General features: G+C 45.9%; 1 protein-coding gene across 1 annotated transcript in view; it reads right to left on the reverse strand.

Moving 5' to 3' along the window:
• Window positions 1-1,571: 1,571 nt before the first annotated feature.
• The window catches only part of LOC130117316 (coiled-coil domain-containing protein 92-like), a 30,727-nt gene continuing 8,836 nt past the window's right edge, over window positions 1,572-23,462 (reverse strand). Inside the window, exons 2-4 of the mRNA XM_056285528.1 lie at window positions 17,251-17,398; window positions 9,172-9,219; window positions 1,572-2,326 (exon numbers count right to left, since the gene is read on the reverse strand). Coding sequence (XP_056141503.1) covers window positions 1,572-2,326; window positions 9,172-9,219; window positions 17,251-17,380 — 933 coding nt within the window. The 5' untranslated portion in view covers window positions 17,381-17,398. The remainder of the gene's footprint in view (window positions 2,327-9,171; window positions 9,220-17,250; window positions 17,399-23,462) is intronic.

Below are 23,462 nucleotides of genomic sequence, written 5' to 3' on the forward strand. Positions count from 1 at the left end.
GTATCCAGCCAATTACTCCACTCTTCCGAGCCGTTCTGGTTGCTGCTCCACCCCCTCTGCCGATCCAGGGAAGGCTGCAGACTACCACATGCCTCCTCCGAAACATGTGGAATCGCCAGCCGCTTCTTTTCACCTGACAGTGGAGGGGTTTCGCCAGGGGGACGTAGCGCGTGGGAGGATCATGCTATTCCCCCCAGCCCCCCCCCCGACCGACCAGAGGAGGCGCTAGTGCAGCGACCAGGACACATACCCATATCCGGCTTCCGATCCGCAGACACGGCCAATTGTGTCTGTAGGGATGCCCGACCAAGCCGGAGGCAACACGGGGATTCAAACCGGTGATCCCCATGTTGGTATGGCTCGCGCATCTCTGAATTAGATTAAGCAGGTATAGCAAACCTAAAGGAGGCAAATATGTTTTACTTGGTGTACTGGGAGGCAACTTAACAGGTGGGTCTCAATACAGAACCAGGGGAAAACCTCTGCTAGAAAGAGTCAATAGGTGATCTCATGAATTTTCATCACAGAGAGGGCTCAGAAAACAATAATAAAAACCATGACAAGAGTCGTTCTGTTTCGCCACTGATAGGCACATTGCATGAGTTTAATAAAGTGCAAATCATACAAAAGGTCATTCTCTAAACTTTCTAGAATAACTTTCAACACTTGCAATAAGGCTAGTGCAGTGAAAAAGCAGTTTGCCAATTATGATAGTTTATCATTTGAGCTCATACACCTGAAGGCAAAGCTACTAACCTTTAGGCAAAAGTGTTTTAAAAGTGTAAAATGAGGAGGATTTTCATATGAAATAGCCACACTAATCTGTGTCCATGTAACCTTTTTCAGATGTGTATCAGCGACGGAAACTAACATAGGTTATTACTTACTTGTATTTTCAAAGCTGACATCAAACACCTCTGTGCAAACTAACTATAACAATCTAATTTGTGTCTAAGACCACCACGAGGTAACATCTTTCCCTTTCCTGTCTCTTGGCATTCGCTGGCAGGAGAACACATCTGTAACTGCATTTGATCTTAAAGCTGAAATCAGGGATTTTTCTGCATTAACAGTTATTTTATCCATCTGGACCACTGAGTCAGGTTACATAATGCAAACTGGGATTTGCCATGGTTGGAGACACTCTCCATATACTGCTGTTTAAATTTTTTGACTGGATAGGACGAACACTGGTGTAGCGGCAACCACATTCCTACTCAAACAGGAATAAGGTTTGAAGTGTGATGACGGTGTGGCAAAGCTTCTGTTGGACACAATCTACCAATTCCACAATCAATATTAGTGTACAACAGTGTTCCCGTATAGTTTTATCTAATTTGTAATACTTTAGATTGCCTGTGTTAGCCTTGGTCTGAGGACGCCGTTTCTACAAGGATGCTTTACTGCTGAGCTGACGGCACACATGCAACAATGGCTGCTACACCTTGTTTGCAGTTCTCGCTGCCAGAGGGAGGGTCAGATCAGGGAAATCATGAATTTCAGCTTTAAAAGATGACCAATGATGTTGAGAGATGAGCCAATGACATTGTTGGCTCCTAACCCTTGCCCCATCACAGAGCAGTTTCTCCCTCTCCTGCACCCATGTCCACTCTCCTCTGTACTCTGATTTCCTCGATGTCCTCCCACTCGTCCTCCAGCCCCACCCTATCTCTCACTCGGGTTGGTCTCTTCCAGCGAAGCAGCCTGTATCTGAGGGGAACCAGGAAGAGGGCGGGGTCAGGCATGGGGTGTGGCCTCTGTGGTAACATCACTCGAACTTGTGGGACACAAGCTCTGACCCTCTCTTCCCTCATGCTGACACGCCTTCTATGTCCCTTTTCTGATTGGCTGGGAGAGACTTGGGGAGGTGGTGAAAGAAGCCAGTTAGAGTCTTCCTCTTCATTTTCATCATCTTCATCATCTTCATCATCATCATCTTCTTCTTCTTCTTCAACATCATCATTATCTTCCTCCCTCTCCTCTCCCCCTTCTTTCTTTCCTTGGGCTTTTTCCTGACCATTGGGGGCTTCCTCGGGACTTTGGTTTTGCTGGTACAGTTTTAGGCGGGCCGTGTGTAGTTCTTGGCAGAGGGCTGTCGTGGTGATAGTCTGGCGATGCAGTTCGCGGCTCAGCGATGTGATCTTGTGGCTCCGGCGTTTCAACTCCTCTAGGAAATGACGCTCTTCCTCCTTGAGACTCCTCCCGAGGGCCAACGCTCGTGCCTGTCCTGCCCGCAGCTCCCCGCGCACAGTGACCATCATGCACTGCTGCTCCTCCAGGAGGCGCTCAGCAGCATGATAACGTTTGGCCAGCTCCATTTCCTCCTCTGACACATACAGACACAGACACAGACACAGACACAGACACAGACACAGACACACACAAACAAAAGGAGGCACAAATTCATATACAAGTATAAATTGTACTGCAATATTAATAAACATAAAGATAGACTTGACATTACCAGATTTTCTTTTTAGAAAACCAGTGTTTGACCTGCAATTCTCAGATCAATATTTCTCCTGTTTGATACATTCAATCAATCCAATCTCGTATTTCTCTTTGTCTCGTGAATTAGCTCAGATTGCATTCTTATTCTCAGGTTTGCTTGAAGGCGTACTGAAACCCCCATCCCTCAGTGGTCTTGGTCTGATTGTTTTTGTCTACATCCAAGTGCAATTGTCCTGTTCACATATGCTCAAAAGAACTGAACACTGAGAGGAAACGCTCCAGGGGTTCGAAATGAACGATCCAAACAATCTAGGTGTGAAAACGCCCTAATGCAGTGAATATGAGCACCACAAGTACTATTCAAACACCCTCAGTAGAGATCAGTTTTCTGCACAGATCTCTGAGGGCTGCAAGCATGAGCCAAGTCTTTGCAGCTTGGGGCATCACAAGCTCCAACAAAAACACCAAGCCTGCCCGGCTCCTGTGTTTATGAATGCAGAAACCTGGGGAGAGCGGTCTATGTATGTGTTTATGAGCTGTTTACTTGGTTTTAATCAGTACAACATACAGTAACAACCCCCTCTGATATTTATGAGGGTGATGACACTTCAGGAAATAAGCCAGGCACTGAGGATGCACAAGCCAGTGCATTCTTAGTGTCGGTCCCAAAGCCGGATAAATGGGGAGGGATGCATCAGGAGGGCATCCGGTGTAAAACCTTTGCCAAATCAAATACAGGGATCATAAATCAGATTTCCATACCGAATTGTTCAAGGCCCAGCAGGGTGCCGGTGGAAACTATGCTACCTTTGAGTGAAGGAGAAGGAGAGGGGGAAGGCATGTCAAGAGGAAGCAGGAGAGGAGGAAGGGTAAGAGTGTGGTGGTGAGAGTTGGAACTTTGAATGTTGACACTATGACTGGTAAAAGGAGAGAGCTGGTTGATACGGAGAGAAGGAAGGTAAGTATACTGTGTGTGAAAGAGACCAGGTGGAAGGGGAGTAAGGCCAGGAGCATCGGGGGTGGGTTCAAACTCTTCTATCATGGTGCAGAAAGGAGGAGAAATGGGGTAGGGGTAATTCTGAAGGAAGAGTATGTCAAGAGTGTGTTGGAGGTGAAGAGAGTGTCGGAAAGGGTGATGAGTATGAAGCTGGAAATTGAAGGTGTGATAATCAATGTTATCAGCGTATATGTCCCGTAAGTTGGGCGTGAGATGTTAGAGAAATAAGAATTCTGGAGTGAGTTGGATGAAGTGGTGGAGAGGGTACCTAAGGAGGAGAGAGTGGGGATTGGAGTGGATTTCAATGGACATGTTGGTGAAGGGAACAGAGGTGATGAGGAGGTGATGGGCAGGTATGGTGTCAGGGAGAGGAATGTGGAAGGACGGATGGTAGTGGATTTTGCAAAAAGGATTGAAATGGCTGTGGTGAATACATATTTCAAGAAGAGGGAGGGACACAGGGTGACGTATAAGAGTGGAGGAAAATGCACCCAGGTGGACTATAACTTATGTAGGAGGCACGATCTGAAAGGGATTGGAGACTGCAAGGTGGGTGACAGGGGTGAATGCAGCTGGGTAGCATCGGTCTGTAGGATGACTTTGGAGATCAAGAAGAGGAAGAGAGTGAAGGCAGAGCCAAGGATCAAATGGTGGAAGGTGAAGAAGGAAGACTGTTGTGTGGAGTTCAGGGAGAAGTTAAGACAGACACTGGGTGATAGTGAGGAGTTGCTGGATGGCTGGGCAACCACTGCAGAAATAGTAAGAAAGAAAGCTAGGAAGGTATTTGGTATGTCATCTGGATAGAGGACAGAAGACAAGGATACTTGGTGGTGGAATGAGGAAGTACAGCAAAGTATACAGAGGAAAAGGTTGGCATAGAGAAGAAGTGGGATTGAGAGAGGAAGAAAGACAGGAGTACAAGTATATGCAGTGTAAAGCAAAGAGAGAGGTGGCAAAGACAAAGGAAAAGGCATATGGTGAGTTATATGAGAGGTTGGATGCTAAGGATGGAGAAAAGGACTTGTACCAATTGGCTAGACAGAGGGACCGAGCTGGGAAGGATGTGCAGCAGGTTAGGGTGATGAGGGATAGAGATGGAAATGTGCTGACAATTGAGGACAGTGGGTTCAGAAGGTGGAAGGAGTACTTTGAGGGGCCGATGAATGAAGAAAATGAGAGAGCGAGAAGGTTGGATGATATGGGGATACTGAATCAGGAAGTGCAGTCGATTAGCAAGGAGGAAATGGGGACATCTATGAAGAGGATGAAGAGTGGAAAGTCAGTTGGTGCATATGACATACTTGTGGAGGCATGGAGGTGTTTAGGAGAGATGGCAGTAGACTTTTTAACAAAATTGTTTAACACAATCTTGGAAAGTGGGAAGATGCCTGAGGAGCGTAGAAGAAGCATACTGGTACTGATTTTCAAGAATAAGGGTGATGTCCAGAGCTATAGCAACTACAGAGGTATAAAGTTGACCAGCCACAGCATGGAGATACGGGAAAGAGTAGTGGAAGCTAGGTTAAGAGAATAGGTGATTAGCAAGCAGCAGTATGGTTTTATGCCATATTACACCAATTCTTGCCTCCCTTCATTGTCTTCCTATCCATGTTAGATCCGATTTCAAGGTGCTTCTGCTGACTTATAAAATCCTAAATGGGCTTGCCCATCATACCTGTCTGATCTCCTTAAACCATACATTCCATCTCGAGCTCTTCACTCTCAAAACATAGGGCTCTTGTGTGTACCCAAAGTTAAAAAGAAGTCAGCTGGTGGTAGGGCCTTTTCCTACCATGCCCCATTCTTGTGAAATAAACTGCCTGCTGCCGTCAGAGAATCAAGAGTCTGTTCAGGCCATTAAATCTACTACTACTACTACTACTACTTTTGGCTGCTCCCGTTAGGGGTCGCCACAGCGGATCATCCATTTCCATTTCTTCCTGTCCTCTGCATCTTTTTCTGTCACACCAGCCACCTGCATGTCTTCCCTCACCACATCCATAAACCTCCTCTTTGGCCTTCCTCTTTTACTCTCCCCTGGCAGCTCCACATTCAGCATCCTTCTCCCAATATATCCAGCATCTCTCTTCCACACATTCCAAACCGTCTCAATTTTGCCTCTCTTGCTTTGTCTCCAAACCATCCAATCTGAACTGTCCCTCTAATATACTCGTTCCTAATCCTGTCCTTCTTCATCACTCCCAATGAAAATCTTAGCATCTTCAACTCTGCCACCTCCAGCCCTGCCTCCTGTCTTTTTGTCAGTGCCACTGTCTCCAAACCATATAACATAGCTGGTCTCACAACCATCTTATAAACCTTCCCTTTAACTCTTGCTGGTACCCTTCTGTCGCAAATCACGTCTGATACTCTTCTCCACCCACTCCACCCTGCCTGCACTCTCTTCTTCACCTCTCTTCTGCACTCCCCGTTACTTTGGACAGTTGACCCCAAGTATTTAAACTCGTATGCCTTCTTCACCTCTACTCCTTGCATCCTCACCATTCCACTGTCCTCCCTCTCATTCATGCATAGGTATTCCGCCTTGCTCCTACTGACTTTCATTCCTCTTCTACCTCCAGGCTCTCCTCAACCTGCACCCTACTCTCGCTAGAGATCACAATGTCATCCGCAAACATCATAGTCCACGGAGACTTCTGCCTGATCTCGTCCATCAACCTGTCCATCAGTGGTGGCTGGCCAGTACAGGGCGCTGGAATGCTGCCCCCTTCAAACATCAAGAGATGAAAAATTACTTAAACATGTTGAATATAATTTTGTTGTATAATGCAAATAATTATGAAATAAAAGAGTTTTTCAGTCTGTGAGTGCCTGTCAGAAGCCTTTAAATATTCGTTCCACGTGGTATTTGGTTGATTTCTGTCTGAATACATATACTTCCTGGGTGAGGGGCGCCAGCCAAATGATACCTTATGTAAGCCCTCAAACTATTGGCAAGCAGGTGACCTGAGGATGCTGTCTAATTGGTTTCTTCAGATTTTACATGGGGCGCAGTTCTGTGCGTCCCATACACTCCCACTTTTATTGGTAGCGAATTGGTATTGTTTTAATGTTTTTTGATCTAATGTGACTGGACAATTCTCGAGGATGTCAATCATGTTCACACCCACCACGACGCCTCGTCTCGACTGTCAATCATCCACCGTCTATGAACCCTGATAAAATCTATAGGCTACATTGTCCATAATAACTCTGACTTTGTGGCCATTAAAGCAGCTGTCAGGTATGCTGCGCCAAGGTAAATTGTGGCCCCCCCAAAAATGTTTAGCACCAGCCTCCACTGCTGTCCATCACCATTGCAAACAAGAAAGGGCTCAGAGCTAATCCTTGATGTAATCCCACCTCCACCTTGAACCCATCTGTCATTCCAACCACACACTTCACCGCTGTTACACTCCCCTCATACATATCACGCACCACTCCTGCATACTTCTCTGCAACTCCTGACTTCTTCGTGGCATGTAACCATACTGCTGCTCACTAATCATCACCTCTCCTCTTAACCTGGCTTTTATTATTCTTTCCCACATCGTCATGCTGTGGATGATCAACTTTATATCTCTGTAGTTGCTGCAGTTCTGCACATCGCCCTTATTCTTGAAAATCGGTACCAGTATGCTTCTTCTCCACTCCTCAGGCATCCTCTCACTTTCCAAGATTGTGTTAAACAATCTAGCTAAACACTCCACTGACATCTCTCCTAAACATCCCCATGCCTCCACAGGTATGTCATTTGGACCAACCACCGTTCTCCTCTTCATAGCTGCCCTCACTTCCTCCTTGCTAATCCACTGCACTTCCTGATTCACTATCGCCACATCATCCAACCTTCTCCCTCTCTAATTTTCTTCATTCATCAGCCCCTCAAAGTACTCCTTCCACCTTCTCAGCACACTCTCCTCGCTTGTCAGCACATTTCCACCTCTATCCTTGATCACACTAATCTGCTGCACATCCTTCGCAGCTCGGTCCTGCTGTCTAGCCAATCGGTACAAGTCTTTTTCTCCTTCCTTAGTACCTAACCTCTCATACAACTCACCATACGCCTTTTCTTTTGCCTTTGCCACCTCTCTTTGCCTTAAGCTGCATCTCCTTGTACTCCTGTCTACTTTCTTCATCTCTCTGATTATCCCACTTCTTCTTTGCCAACCTCTACCTCTGTATAATTTGCTGTACTTCCTCATTCTACCACCAAGTCTCATCGTCTTCCTTCCTCTGTCCTGATGACACACCAAGTACCTTCCTAGCTGTCTCCCTCACTATTTCTGCAGAGGTTGCCCAGCCATCCGGCAACTCTTCACTACCACCCCAGTGTCTGTCTTCAATCCACCCTGAACTCCACACAACAGTCTTCCTTCAACTTCCACCATTTGATCTTCGGCTCTGCCTTCACTCGCTCCCTCTTCTTGGTCTCCACAATCATACTACAGACCACCATCCGATGCTGCCTAGCTACGTTCTCTCCCGTCAACACCTTGCAGTCTCCAATCCCTTTCAGATCGTGCCCTCTACATAAGATATAGTCCTGTTCAGGCCTTTAAATCCAAACTTAAATTACATCTTTTTGCCTTGGCCTACATTTAGTTGCCTTTAAGTTCAGTGCTTCACAACCTGTACTGCATGGCGGGTTGGTTTCTATCTCAATGACTTTACCAAGCACGGTTCTGCCGACGAGATTACAGTGTATAGATTATTGACTATTTCATACTGTCCTCTTCTCTCACGTCTTTTCGATCTCTCTCTGAATGATGTCTTCTCCTTTCTCTTATTCTCTGTGTGTGAATGGTGTGATGTGAGTGTCCTTTATGTGCACATGCAGTCTGTCCTCCTTCCAGGTATCCATGGTGATGGTAGTCACCACCTGGATACTGCTTGGCATCCCGCTCATAACATTTTCTTTTTATATATCTTATAAATCCATATAATTTTGTTACCCTGTTTCAATGTTGTAGCCTTTTCTCAGTCAGATGTGTGAATAATGTGTTTTTTGTTTTTTTTTGCAACATGGTGATCACGTGGCTTGGGTCCTTGGCTGTCCTGGTGCCGTCTGGACACTGCTTGGCATCCTCCTCATCATATTCTTCATATATTTTATAATTCCATTATAATTCTGTTACCCTCTTTCAATGTTGTATTCTATAAATTGTGTAAACACAACAGCCATTGTACAGCTGTCTGTCTTGGGAGAGAGATCCCATCTCTGTTGCTCTCCCTGAGGTTTCTTCCTATTTTTTCTTCCTGTTAAAGGTTTTTTTTTTTTTAGGGAGTTGTTCCTTATCCGATGCGAGGGTCCAAGGTCAGGATGTTGTGTTGCCATAAAGCCCACTGAGGCAAATTTGTAATTTGTGATAATGGGCTATACAAATACAATTGATGTGACTTGACTATGGTTTGGAGACAGTGGCACTGGAGAAAAGACAGGAGGCGGTGCTGGAGATGGCAGAGTTGAAGATGAGTTTTATCTTAAAAAAAAAAACCTCTTCAAAACATTTAACATATATTGAAAGAAAGGACCAAAAGATGCTGAACAAGCCTTCCCTGGGCCCCATAGTTGGTTAATCGGGCCCTGTCACCAGTTCCCTTCTGTACTGTACACAGTTCTATTCTTTCATTTTTCCTTGTAATTAAATACAGCATTTAAGCACATCTAACTTAGTGTATCATATTGTCCAGCTGGTCAGCCAGCAGTTTTAATGTCTTACCTGCTGGGGTCTTGTCAGGAAAACTAGACTCCAGCTCACAGCTAAGTTCTGCAAACAGGAAATTAACAGAAACATATTTAAAAAGAACAAACAGACAGACAGACAAAAACTAAACAGGACAGAGTGGAGTGATTTAACTAGTGCGGGGCAATAGGGAAAATATTATTATCGGAACAATATTAGGGAATTTTACATATCTTTATACCCTACATGGCCAAAAATATGCAGACACCTGAACATCAACCTATATGTGTTTTTTGAACTGTAGCAACTACAGAGGTATAAGTTGATCAGCCACAGCATGAAGATATGGGAAAGAGTAATAGAAGCCAGGTTAAGAGGAGAGGTGATGATTAGCGAGCAGCAGTATGGTTTTATGCCACGAAAGAGCACCACAGATGTGATGTTTGCTTTGGGAATGTTGATTGAGAAGTATAGAGAAGGCCAGAAGGAGTTATATTGTGTCTTTGTAGATTTAGAGAAAGCATATGACAGGGTGCTGAGAGAAGAGGTATGGTATTGTATGAGGAAGTCTGGAGTTGTAGAGAGAAGTATGTAGGAGTGGTGCAGGATATGTATGAGGGAAGTGTGACAATGGTGAAGTGTGCAGTTGGAATGACAGATGGGTTCAAGGTGGAGGTGGGATTACATCAAGGATTGGCTCTGAGCCCTTTCTTGTTTGCAGTGGTGATGGACAGGCTGACGGACGAGATTAGGCAGGACTCTCCATGGACTATGATGTTTGCAGATGACATTGTGATCTGTAGCGAGAGTAGGGTGCAGGTTGAGGAGAGCCTGGAGAGGTGGAGGTATGCACTGGAGAGAAGAGGAATGAAAGTCAGTAGGAGCAAGATGGAATACCTATGCATGAATGAGAGAGAGGACAGCAGAATGGTGAGGATGCGAGGAGTAGAGGTGACAAAGGCATATGAGTTTAAATACTTGGGGCCAACTGTCCAAAGTAACGGGGAGTGCAGAAGAGAGGTGAAGAAGAGAGTGCAAGCAGGGTGGAGTGGGTGGAGAAGAGTGTCAGGAGTGATTTGCGACAGAAGGGTACCAGCAAGAGTTAAAGGGAAGGTTTATAAGATGGATGTGAGACCAGCTATTTTATATGGTTTGGAGACAGTGGCACTGATGAAAAGATAGGATGAAAAGACAGGTAAGACGCTTTTATCCAAAGTGACTTACAATAAGTGCATTTAACATAGGCAGTCAGGAGAACTACTAGTCATCAGAGGTCATAAATGCATCTAAACAAGCATCTAAGAGCAAAACCAGTGCTAAAGTAAAAGTACAAGAATGAGATTTTTTTTAAAAGAGTGAATACAATAAGTGCTAAGTACAAGTAACAGGGTAGTAGTTCTTGAAGAGGTGAGTTTTCAACCTGCGCCAAAAGATGGGCAGTGACTCCGCTGTCCTGATGTCATTCCACCACTGTGGGGCCGGGACAGAAAAGAGCCTCGATCGGCAGTAAGGGCCTCTGAGTGATGGGGCAACCAGGTGTCCTGAGGCAGCAGAGCGAAGTGGTCGGGCGGGGGTGTAGGGCTTGACCATGGCCTGGAGATAGGAAGGAGCTGTTCTTTTTGCTGCCCTGTAGGCTAGCAACAGAGTCTTAAACTGGATGCGAGCAGCTACTGGGAGCCAGTGTAGGGACATGAGAAGGGGAGTTGTGTGGGAGAACTTAGGGTGGTTGAACACCAGACGAGTTGCAGCTTTCTGAACAAGCTCCAGAGGTCTGATGGCCGACGCCGGGGCGCCAGCAAGGAGGGAGTTGCCGTAGTCCAGCCAGGAGATGACCAGAGCCTGGATGAGCACCTGTGCCATCTCATCGGTGAGGAATGGGCGAATCCTCCTGATGTTATAGAGGAGAAATCTGCAGGAGCGAGCAACCGATGCAACGTTTTCAGCAAACGACAGCTGGTCATCCAGGATCACACCCAGATTCCTCACTGTCCGAGTTGGCATCACCTTGGTGTTATCAATGGTGATGGCCAGGTCTCGGTGCGGGCAACCTTTCCCCGGGAGGAACATAAGCTCTGTCTTGTCCAGATTGAGCTTCAGGTGGTGTGTCGCCATCCACTCTGAGATGTCAGTCAAGCAAGCAGCAATGCGTGTCTCTACTTGTGTGTCAGAGGGAGGAAAGGACAAGATCAGCTGGGTGTCATCGGCATAACAATGGTAAGAGAAGTCATGTGAGCGAATAACAGAACCCAGGGATGTTGTGTACAGGGAAAAAAGGAGAGGACCCAGAACCAAACCCTGTGGAATGCCTGTAGTCAGTCTGCGAGGCTCCAACACAGATCCCCTCCATGTCACCTGGTAGGAGTGACCTGTCAGGTAGGTTGCAAACATTGAGAGTGCAGAGCCTGTGACACCCAGCCCCTCGAGGGTAGAGAGGAGGATCTGGTGGTTCACTGTGTCGAATGCAGCTGACAGGTCCAGGAGTATCAGAACAGAGGAGAGACAGTTTGCTCTCACAGAGTACAGCTATTCTGTCACTGCAAGGAGGGCCGTCTCTGTCGAGTGACCGACCCTGAACCCAGACTGGTTGGGGTCCAGGATGACTCTATCAGAAGAAAGGGAGCTTGAAATCATAAAAAAGGGCCTCACCTATGTCATGGAGGATGAACATAGCAAGTTTAACAGGAGTGGAATTGAGGCCACCTTTCTGAGAACAGAAAAACGGCTCAGGAAAGAGCCTGAGTGGCTTGCAGACTCAGCTCAGGTCCATGAGATGGTTGAGCGGGGAGCTGCAAAGAAGCTCACAAAAAAGATTACTGATGACTGGAAAGGACCAGTGTGGTATGTGAGCCACCTAGTGGCACCAAATCCCCACTCTGTGAAAACTCCAGTGCGCCTTGTTTGGAACAGTAGCCAAAGGTTCAAGGGAGTGAGCATGAACGATTTGTTGCTGAAAGGGCCAGATGTCTTGAACCCAATCAGAGCTGTCTTGTTCAAGTTTAAGAAGAGGACTGCATGCAACCTTAGGAGACATCAGGAAGATGTATCACTCAGTATGGTTGGAGGAGCGCGAGATGCACTTGCACAGATTTCTCTGGAGGGACATGCAAGATGAGGAGACAGGGAAATATGCCATCACGAGAGTGAACATTGGTGACCGACCTGCTGGGTGCATAGCACAGCTGGCTATGACAGAAACTGCAAGACTTGCTAAGTTTTCTCACCTAGGAGAGGTACGCAGGGTCTTAGAGGAGGACAGCTATGTGGATGACATCCTCACATCCCACGATGATACAAATAGGCTGGACAAAATCACCAAAGAGATTGGGGGAATCCTACAGCCTGGCGGATTTTCCCTGAAGCCATGGTTTCGATCCAGGCTAAGTGACTGTAGCAGAAACCCTTACATCAAAGAAGCCCTCTGAGAAAAGCAAAACTTTGGTACTGCCAAATCAGATGCCTTAGGCATTGGCTATCTGGTAGAGAAAGACAAAACTCTATATTGATGACCTCAATCAACTTCTCAAAGAAGAGAGGGAAGATGCGAACAGGCCAGGACCTTTTGATGGAACAGGTAAGATCAGGAACACCTAATCCTCTGACCAGAAGAGAACTACTGACCCAGGTAGCTGGACTCTATGACTTAATTGGTCTGGTCACACCTGTTAAGCAGAAGGGTACTATCCTCGTCAGAAAGGCATTTCAGGAGACAGGGAGAGGAAATCTCGCCTGAGACACCTGGGACAAACCACTCTCTGAAGGCCTCAGGAAGCTATAAAGCTGTTCTAGGAGTATGCACAGGTGGGACAAGTCAAGTTCCATAGGAGCCTTACACCACCAGTCTGGAAGGGAAAACCTTGGGCTATTACCTTCTCAGATGGGAGTGACAAGTACTACGGAGCTGTAATGTACTTTAGGTGGGAAACAGACCAGAGTATGGATATCAGATTAATGGAATCTAAGGCCAAGCTGACACCACCGGACCAGAAAGGAGATGCAGTCAAGGCTGAGGTCTGTGGTGCAGTCTTTGCAGCCAGGCTCAGAAAATATGTAGAGAGGCATGGCTGGATGAAGATTGAAGGCTGGTTCCACCTGGTTGACAGCCAAACAGTATTGGGAGCCCTTCAGCGAGATAACTATGGGTACCAGATGCTCTTTGCCAACAGAGTTGGAGAGATTCAAAAGGCTGGGCCAGTTGAAGACTGGTGGTGGATCCCAGGCAATGTTAATGTTGCTGACATCATCACAAGGGGGGCTACCCCAAAACATCTTCAAGGGGATACCACTTGACAGAGTGGACTGAAGTTCTTGAGATTGCTGTTGGAAAAGTCTGCTGGAGAGGTTGTGGCTAACGCAAGGGGCAGCATCAACAAGCTGCAGAGGAAGGCATTTTCCACAGTGGTAACAAGAGCTCAGGTAAAGAGAGGCCTAGGGGCCATCCCCCAGGAGAACCCCAAGGTTGAAGAATCGGAGATAAGAAACGTTGCTAACCTGACTCAACCTATTCCCTGCTCAGACAGATCTGAAACTGATGTAAGAATGAGGTTGGATGGGCCTTTGCCGAGAATAACATGTGCCAGCTCAGTTGTCAAAAACCTTCTTGATGTGAAGAAGTGTAGCAGTTTGTCTAGGCTGGTTGGAGTTGTTGCTTGGGTGTGGCGAGCCGCTAACAAGTGGTTGGGCCTGAAGAGCCAGGCCACAAAGCAGGCAAAGTGGGGGGCACTACCCTCAAATGAAAAACCCAGAGTGCTTGTGCTTAATGTCAAAGACCATGAATATGCCTTTAGAGACCTCTGTTTAGCAGCTCAGGAAGGTGTGACATTCTCTGACATGACACTCAACAGGTTAGTAGTGTTTAAAGACAAAGCTTCTGGACTTCTTGTCTGTGGAGGCAGGATCCAGTCCTTCAGCGAAGAAAAACTGCAATGCCCATTCTCCCACATGAAGCGTGGATATCTACACTTCTAGCTAGAGAGGCCCACAGTATGAATCATGAGGGAGTGGCAGTGGCAGCAACACTCTTGAAGATGAGAAGAAAAGCCTGGGTAGTTAAAGGTCGAAGAGTAACCAAAAAGGTAGTAGATGGCTGTGTGGCATGTAGGAAAGCAAGAGCAAATTTGAGTTCACCGCCATGGACCTGTTTGGGCCCTATGAAGTAAAAGATGAGGTGATGAAAGGAATAAGGCTAAAAGTCTGGGGATTTGTATTCAGCTGCATGGCATCCAGGGCCATGTACGCTGATATTGTTGGTGACCTGTCAGCAGAGGGATTTCTGCTTACCTACCAAAGGTTTACATCATTGAGAGGACATCCAAGAAAGGTGTGGACTGACCCAGGCACTAACTTTGTCAGGGCAAAGTCTGCCCTTGAAGATCTCTACAGATTCCTGGAGTACCAAGAAAGGTCAGGAGTGGAGGAGGAGACTACAAAGCATGGCACTAGGTGGTCCTGGAAAATCCATTCTGCAGACTCACCTCACAGAAACGGAGCAGCAGAAGCTGCTGTTCGGACAGTGAAGAGAGCCCTGCAGAACTTTGGTGGTGATGGTGTCTTTACATGGGGAGAATTTCAGACCTTTTTATATATGGCAGCCAATCTTGCCAACGAGAGGCCTATAGATGCAAGGGCACAAAGCCAGGAAGAGTGTGTGGAGTACATCACCCCAAATTCCCTTCTGATGGGGCGGGCTTACTTGAGAGGGGACCCAGGAGACTTCTAATTCGAGGGTTACCCCTACAAGAGGTTGAGTGTCATCCAATCAGAGGTAAACAAGTTCAGGAGGAAGTGGTGTCAGTTGGCAGGTCCGAACCTCTTTGTCAGAAGCAAGTGGCACACGAGAAAGGGGAATCTTGCTGTAGGGGATGTTGTGTGGCTAGCTGATCAGAATTCCTTGAGAGGTTATTTCAAATTGGCCAGGGTGATCACCATAACTACTGACAAGAAAGGCATTGTGAGAGATGTCAATGTCTGGATATTTCCCAGCTACCCAGTCATGATTAGGAAACCGGCTCATGAGAAAACCATGTGTAGGAGCGCCAGAAGTGGGAAGAATCCCACCAACAAGATTTCTTGTCCTGCTTCCAGTCGAGGAGCAACAAAGAGACTTGGCAGTCTCAGAGAAATAGTGATGTGACCTCCTTGGGTTCAGTAACCAGGAGCTCAAGTGGGAGGTGTGCTGCCAGATCTTAAATGAACGGCGGCTTTTGACACAGAAGGAAGCTGAGTTTGTTGGTTGTCGTGTACAGGCTATGAAGAAGAAAAAAAATTACACAGAAGAAGAAGAAAGGTAAAAGGAGCTCACGACGGGAGAGATGGAGAGTGTGGCATGAGCTGCAAATGCATACTAATTGAGAGCCAACAAGTTGCAATTAAACCAAAATTGGAGTGGGAAGAGCTTCATCTTGCTGGCCATCTACAGGGATGCCACTGGTGGGCTAATTAATCCTTTGTTGTCATTAGAATGCATTGCTGTTAGAATTCATTTGCTAGTTAGCATTCTGGTATTAGGCTAATATTAAAAGGTTAGCTAATTACTCAGATTGCCTTGCTGTGTAGTTTATCTCATGTGTAATTCAGTTAGTTTGAGGTTAGCCAGGTTTTGTGCAATTAAGTACATGTGTATGGTTATATGTCGATTTAATTTGGTAAAATATGTAGAATATGAGTGAGACTCATTTGGTTCATACCCTTAAAAGAATGATTAAATAAAACTCAAGTCAAGGATAAAATTAGCTTTATTTTCTGTACTTCCGGAATGGAATTAGCAGTAATGGCAGCATTCCCCCCCCCCCTCTCTTTGCATTTTAAAGGTTTTCAACCTAACAATGCAATCATCAAAAAGCTTGACAGTTGAAATAATTCAATAAAAGAAGACTAAAGAAGATTGCTGTTTGAGTTGTGCCATACATTCCCTTTGGTTGGTTAAGGCCTTTTTCAAGTTTGGGCAGGAGCTGAAGCAAATTCCCCTAAATAACTTAATAAAAACCATGGGCCATATGGAGTTGGTCCCCCCCTTTGCTGTTATAACAGCCTCCACTCTTCTGGGAAGGCTTTCCACCAGATTTTGGAACAAGGCTGCAGGAATTCGCTCCCATTCAGCCACAAGAGAATTAGTGAGATCGGCACTGATGCTGGGGAGAAGGTCTGGCTCAAATTTAGTGTTCCAGTTTATCCAAAAGGTGTTAGATGGGGTTTAGGTCAGGGTTCTATGCAGGCCAGTCAAGTTCTTTCACACCAAACTCAGCAAACCATGTCTTTATGGGCCTCGCTTTGAGCATGGAGCCATTGTCATGCTGAAACAGAAAAGGGCCTTTCTCCAACTGTTGCCAAAAAGCTGGAAGCACAATATTCTCTAGAATGTCATTGTATGCTGTAGCATTAAGACTTCCCTTCACTGGAACTAGGGGGCCTGGCCCAAACCATGAAAAAGAGCCCAGACTATCATTCCTCCTCCACCAACCTCCCGTTCTGTGGTCTTGTGTGGCCTACTGCTTCACAGCTGAGCTGTTGTTGCTCAGAGATGTTTCCATTTCACAATATCACACTTACAGTTGACTGGGGCAGATCTAGCAGGGGAGAAATTTGACCAACTGACTTGTTGGAAAGGTGGCATCCTATCACAGTGCTACACTGAAAGTCACTGAGCTCTTCAGTAATACCCATTCTATTACCGATGTTTGATAGAGACATGTCTGTATGCTTGATTTTATGCATCTACAAGCAATGGATGTGGCTGAAATAGCCAAATCTGCTCATTCAAAGGGGTGTCCACATACTTTTGGCCATATAGTGTACACCATGATATCTGCCTACTTAATGCAAAAATCCCATATGTAAGAAACCAACTGAAGTTCATCACACTGAACTGTTTGGTAATGTTAAGTATAATATAAAACCAAAACTAGATTTCAAATAAAAAACTTCATTTTGTGAGAAAATTTAGGTAATAGATTGTTGTTATCATTGGTGTAGACAACAAAATTGTGTATCATGATATGACAATATATGAATTTCATCTTGATACGATACCATTGAAAGTCAACAAATGATATATAATTGAATTATTGTCTGGCAAGATTTAACAAACCAAATAACAAATGGATATGGTAACACACGGACCGTGGCAGCGCCTCTTGAGATGTGTGATCTCTAGCTGTAGACCTGTGAGCATGGACAGGTGTTCCCGCTTTAGGAAGGCCATGCTCCGATCCACACTGGCCACCTGCTGTTCCAACCTCTCCGTGTCCATGGCTTACTCCCACAGCACCTACAAGAGAGACGTGTTTGTTATAACAGGACACAGTACCTTTAGAAAACACCTGATCCCTCCAAGGCTTATACCTTGTAGATGTATCTTTGATAGCAATTATGGCTTTGGAGTCTTCTTGAATGCATCTCTGTCAGGTTGGCACATTGGAGTTGGGAAAAAAAATTCTATTTTCCTTTGCAGCTTTTGAGTTGGTCAAGCAAGACTGAAAAAGTCTCATCATCTGTCTCAAAGTCAATATCAACATTTTCGGTGAGATTCAAATCTGCCTTGTTATCTGCTGACTTGGCTGTATATTTACAGTTCTGTTAGAAGATAAATTGTTGACCGAAGGTCTCACATTTTCTTATGTCGGCTAGCAGACATTTGTCTGCTAGCCGACATAAGAAAATATGTCGCGTACACGACAGCCCTGGTAGACACAAAAAGTGTCTCTCATAACGTCAAAATTGTCGAGAGACATCTGTCTGCTAGCCAACATTTGGAGTATAAATTGGGCTTAACAAGCAACATGGGACATCCGGGTAGCATAGCAGTTTATTCTGTTGCCTACCAACATGGGGATCACTGGTTTGAATCCCCGTGTTACCTCCAGCTTGGTCAGGCATCCCTACAGACACAAGTGGCTGTGTCTGTAGGTGGGAAGCTGGATGTGGGTATGTGTCCTGGTCGCTGCAATAGTACCTCCTCTGGTCAGTCAGGGTGTCTGTTCAGAGGGGAGGGGGAACTGGGAGGAATAGCATGATTTCCCACGTGCTACGTTCCCCTGGCGAAACTCCTCACTGCCAGATGAAAAGAAACGGCTGGTGACTCCACATGTATTGGAGGAGGCATGTGGTAGTCTGCAACCCCCCCCCCCCCGGATTGGCAGAAGGGTTGGGGCATCGACCGGGAAGACGTGGAAGAGTGAGGTAATTGGTCAGATACAACTGGGGAGAAAAATGAGGGAACCCCCCCCCCCCAAAAAAAGACTAACAAGCAACAACACTGAGAAAATACTCTGAAAGATTTACAGAGCCAAATCTTCTGGTGATGACTGGCTGAAGAGCCGGGTTTATTATACTTCTGGGCTTGATGGAAAGTAGGGGTATATTGATCCATCGATCTGATCGATTCAATAATCAATGATCCAATATCATTGATGCAAAGTGAAAACATCAATCCATATCATCATCTTTAAGATATGCCTAGTATGTGAACATTTTAAAGCTCAATATCTCAGCAAGAAGAATGGGAGCCTCAGAGTGCCCATACGAGATCTAGAAGAGCACCTAAAGAAGACCTACTCTGATGACCGGAGACATGAGCCAGTCACCATCCCAGATGACATATCACCAATTCACCCACCTGACCACCATATGGACAGAAGACCCCCCACATGGAGCGAGGTGGAGAGGACGGTAAAGCAGGCAAGATCGACGTCAGCTCCTGGGCCCAATGGTGTTCAGTATAGACTCTGTAAGAACACTCCTGGAGTCCTGAAATACCTCTGGAAGCTGGTGAAAGTGGCATGGCAGAAAAGAGTCATACCCAGGGCATGGCGAAGAGCAGGAGGCATTCTGATCTCCAAGGCGAAGAACTCTTCCTGCATCAGCCAGTTTCGCCAGATCAGGCTTCTAAATGTAGAGGGAAAGATCTTCTTTAGCCCGATTCCCCAAAGGCTGTCCACATTCCTGCAAAAAAACAACTTTGTCGATACATCAGTGCAGAAAGCCGGGATCCATGGCTTCTCATGATGTCTGGAGCATGCTAATATCATCTGGCACCAGATACAAGCTGCCAAGAAAGAGAGACCTGCACGTGGTTTTCTTAGACCTCGCCAACGCTTTTGGATCGGTTCCTCACAAGATCCTGTGGACGGCGTTTGATTTTTTCCACGTCCCCAAAAACATCACAGAGTTGGTCAAGACCTATTTTCAGGATCTCCAGTTCTGTGTCACCACCACCACGTGGCAACATCTGGAAATAGGCATCATGGCGGCCTGCACTATTTCCACTCTGGCATTCACCATGGCAATGGAGATTGTCATCTGTGCATCTCGATGGGTGGTGGGAGGTGAAAGGTCCAGGAATGGCCTGCGTCTTCCACCGGTCTGGGCGTACATGGATGACTTGACCACCATAGCAACAACGAAACCAAGCACCAGGCGCCTGCTCAGAAACTCCAGGAAAACATCAAGTGGGCACGAATGGAGTTTAAACCAAGTAAATCTCGCAGCATCTCCATTGTTAAAGGCCAATTAAAAGATGAACGGTTCTACATCACTGATCAACCAATCACCACAGTCCGGGAGAAGCCAATCAAGAGCCTCGGATGGTGGTACAATGCAGACCTCAAAGACACCCCGCAACTGGAGCAACTTCGTCAGGATACAATCAGTGGCCTCAGGCAAATCAACAACACTGCGCTGCCCGGGAAGTTAAAGCTCTGGTGCTTTCAGTTTGGGCTGCTACCCCAACTCAAGTGGCCAATAACCATGTACGAGGTCTCACTATCTCATGCTAATCACTTGGACAGGCTAGTGAACTCGCAGGTGAGGAAGTGGCTCAGACTGCCAAAGTGCCTCAGCAGTGTTGGACTCTACGGCAATGGAGCCCTCGCACTGCCAATTTCCAGCCTGGTTGAGGAATTCAAATGTGCCAAAGTGAGGCTGGACATGTCCCTCACAGAGTCCCGAGACCCGGTAGTGAGAGGAGTTGCTCCAACCCTAGCAACAGGGAAGAAATGGACCCCAGCTGCAGCTGTACTGGAGGCAAAATATGCCCTCTGCCACCGAGACATAGTAGGCCATGTTCAACAAGGCAGAGGCGGCCTTGGCCTGGGAACAAAAACACCTACCTGGCAAAAGGTGACTACTACCGAACGGCGAACTATGGTGGTAGAGGAGGTTCGCCGACAGGAAGAAGCATCCAGATGTTCTAAAGCCGTAGCACAAGCCAGACAGGGCCACTGGATGAGGTGGGAGGGTGTTGAAAAGAGGAAACTCACATGGAGTGAGCTCTGGAGCATGGAATCAAACAGGCTGAGTTTCATCATCAAAGCCACATATGATGTCCTGCCCTCTCCCACAAATCTAAATCTCTGGCTTGGAGAGAATCCATTTTGCTCCCTGTGTACAGCCCCAGCAACCCTCGAGCACATCTTGGTTGGCTGCAAGACCAGCCTCACCCAAGGCAGATACACCTGGCGACACAATCAGGTGCTCAGGTGCTTGGCAGCTGAACTCGAGCGAAAGAGGGTTTCCATCAATGCCCAACCCTTCAACAACCAGGGAGGGCCCCGGCGTTTTCCAGCTTTTGTTCGGGAGGAGGATAAACTGAAGGTCAACCCTTCACTTCCCGACTTAGGCTCACTAAACTCAGCCAGGGATTGGGAAATGCGGGTGGACTTAGGCCAGAAGCTCATCTTCCCGACAGAGATCGCAACAACCAACTTGCGACCAGACCTCGTTCTCTGGTCCAATTCTTGCCAGCTCGCTTACATCATCGAGCTGATAGTTCCCTGGGAGGATGCAGTCGATGAAGCGTACGAGCGTAAGAAGCTGCGGTATGCCAACCTAGCAGCCGAAGCAGAGGACAGAGGCTGGAAGGTGAAGGTGCGTCCTGTGGAGGTGGATTGTAGGGGCTTTGTTGCCAGCTCCACAGCAAAACTCCTGAGGGAACTAGGAGACAGGGGATAGGCCCACAGGAGAGCGATCAAAGAGCTAGCCGACACTGCTGAGAGGACTAGCCACTGGGTCTGGATCAAAAGGGGAGACACCGTCTGGGCTGCCAGAGTGAATAGCTAACCACAGGGCACACACCCAAGACCAATCAACCTGTGGTGGGCCTGCCTCAGCGGAGGGTGTGTTGTGATAAAAGGCCGAAACACCCTGTGATGCTGAGGCACACAACTGACGATGTGTCCTGGTGGTGGCAATGTCACCTTAGGAGACATCTCCAGTTTATTTCCCACCGAAACTGTTGCAGTGTAAACACTGGGGATTTTAACAACCAGTCCTTTTTTTAATCTAAACCACTGAGCACACAGATAGAACCTTGTAAATCCGAGGTGATGAAGCATAGATGTGCGTGGTTTATGTTCATAATTGAAAGTTCATCAAAAAAAGTTAACTGATAAATGTTAATTGATAAAAAACATTTGCTCTTAAACATGAGAAATGTGGCACTTTATAGTGAACAACAGGTCTATTTTTATTCTTTTTATTAAGAAGAATAGAACGTTTTTCATTTAATTGTCTGGGAGAGCTCAGCAAGAGAATCATCAAATCGTATTTTAGTTGTTTTTTGTGAGTTGATATAAACATAACTGATTGTGTTAAATGGGCATATATCGTCTCATATCGATCGCAGGCCCCTGAATTGAACTGAATCGAAATTGTATTGTGGCAGACTTTGTAAATATCAGCAAATATTGTATCATTGTCCAAAGAATCAACATAATATTATATTGTGATGAAAGTTGATTCACCCCCCTAATGGAAAGTAGGGGTGTGGCTGAGCTGGTGAGGGGAATGTAGGTTAGGAGAGTCAGAGATTGGATGCAAGCACAGTGGATGTGGAGGGCGTGACAGAGAATTTCTATGGCAGGGCTCCCCAATTAGTTTTCTCCAAGGGGGCTTGGCATGCATGGTATGATTTGGCCCTTGATTTTGAACATCCGGACTTTTTTTCCATTGCACCATCAAAAATTGTTTTATGTGCAGATTTCTTTGTTGCTGCTATTACGATTATTATTATTATTAGTAGTAGTAGTGGTGGTGGTAGTAATAATTCAGGCATGGGATTCTCAAAGCTTGTGTTGAGGGTCACACAAGAAAAAAAAATGCACTTGAAACAAAATAAGTCCAAAACCAGCCATTTCATTATGGACGAATGGACAAAAATAAATGGAAGAACATCCATGTATCACCAATCAGTGAGAGAAGTGAGAGCAATGGGATGAGGCAATCCTTCTGATGTCGGGCCTGTCTTCTGTTGTGGCAATCCTGAGGCAACGGCCAAGATGCGAGTTTTTAGTGAGTTTGCTGACATCTACAGGTTAAAAACCACCAAAGGGTTAAAGGTCTGTGCTAGCGAAAGGCTTTTTTTCTGCAATTGGTATAGTTTAATGGCAATTTGGGGTAAGAATATCATCCTGGTTTCATAGGTAGACTAGTAATATATATCTTTCATTCTGGCCTTGTCAGCAAAATGCCTCCCGAGTTCTCGCCCCATCAAAAAGTGTGACTTATGAGTAGCTTAGTGACGAATTTTTCAGATGTAGTTCACTATGGAAACAATAGATTGTGCTGCTGTAACAATACTTGTTAGCTACTGCTGCAATCTACTACAGCCCATCCTAACGTGGTGATTCGAGCGAGCGAATGAGCAGTTAAAAAAAATCGCTTTCAGTACTTTCAGTTAATCTGTCCTAACAAGTTGAATGTGACAGCAAACAAGGCAAGCCATGTTTTGCTTGGTTTTGCTCAGTCTGACTCTATTTGGGTGAATTTTCGCAAACTTGTTCCAATTGAAATGACGGGTGAAATAAAGTTAATGCCCACTCTGTAAAATGATTCATTCCCATTTTTGTCAGGACACTAGCGGATCCTGTCTGGACACTTTGGCATGGGAAATCACCAGGCATTCGCTCGCTCATTATCTTAGGAACTGGTGTTAGATGCAGTTGCTAAACACAACATATTGTAGTGACCTACTTTATGCAGGTTAGACATTCACCATGTTGACCAGATATTGTCCCCATTGTAGTGTTACGAACACACATAAACATATGTTGTCTGAGGAGAATTTATTGACTAATCCGGCGCATCAACATGGAGCTTCAAACTGAATAAAAAACCGTTACTCCTCCCTCGACTGGAACTCCTTGCTTGAAACGTCACACAACATATCAATGCACTCTGCGCTCTTATAAAATAGTGCCATTACAACACACCTCCCTTTCTTTGAGTCTTTTAAGACATGCACTTAAATCACGGAAGATTGATCACCAAACTTGTAAACAATTAAACATAGCTAATTCAGTAACACATTCTAACACAGGTATTAATGAATATATGTT

Source organism: Lampris incognitus, chromosome 8, assembly GCF_029633865.1.
Source record: "Lampris incognitus isolate fLamInc1 chromosome 8, fLamInc1.hap2, whole genome shotgun sequence".
Lineage (NCBI taxonomy): Eukaryota > Metazoa > Chordata > Actinopteri > Lampriformes > Lampridae > Lampris > Lampris incognitus.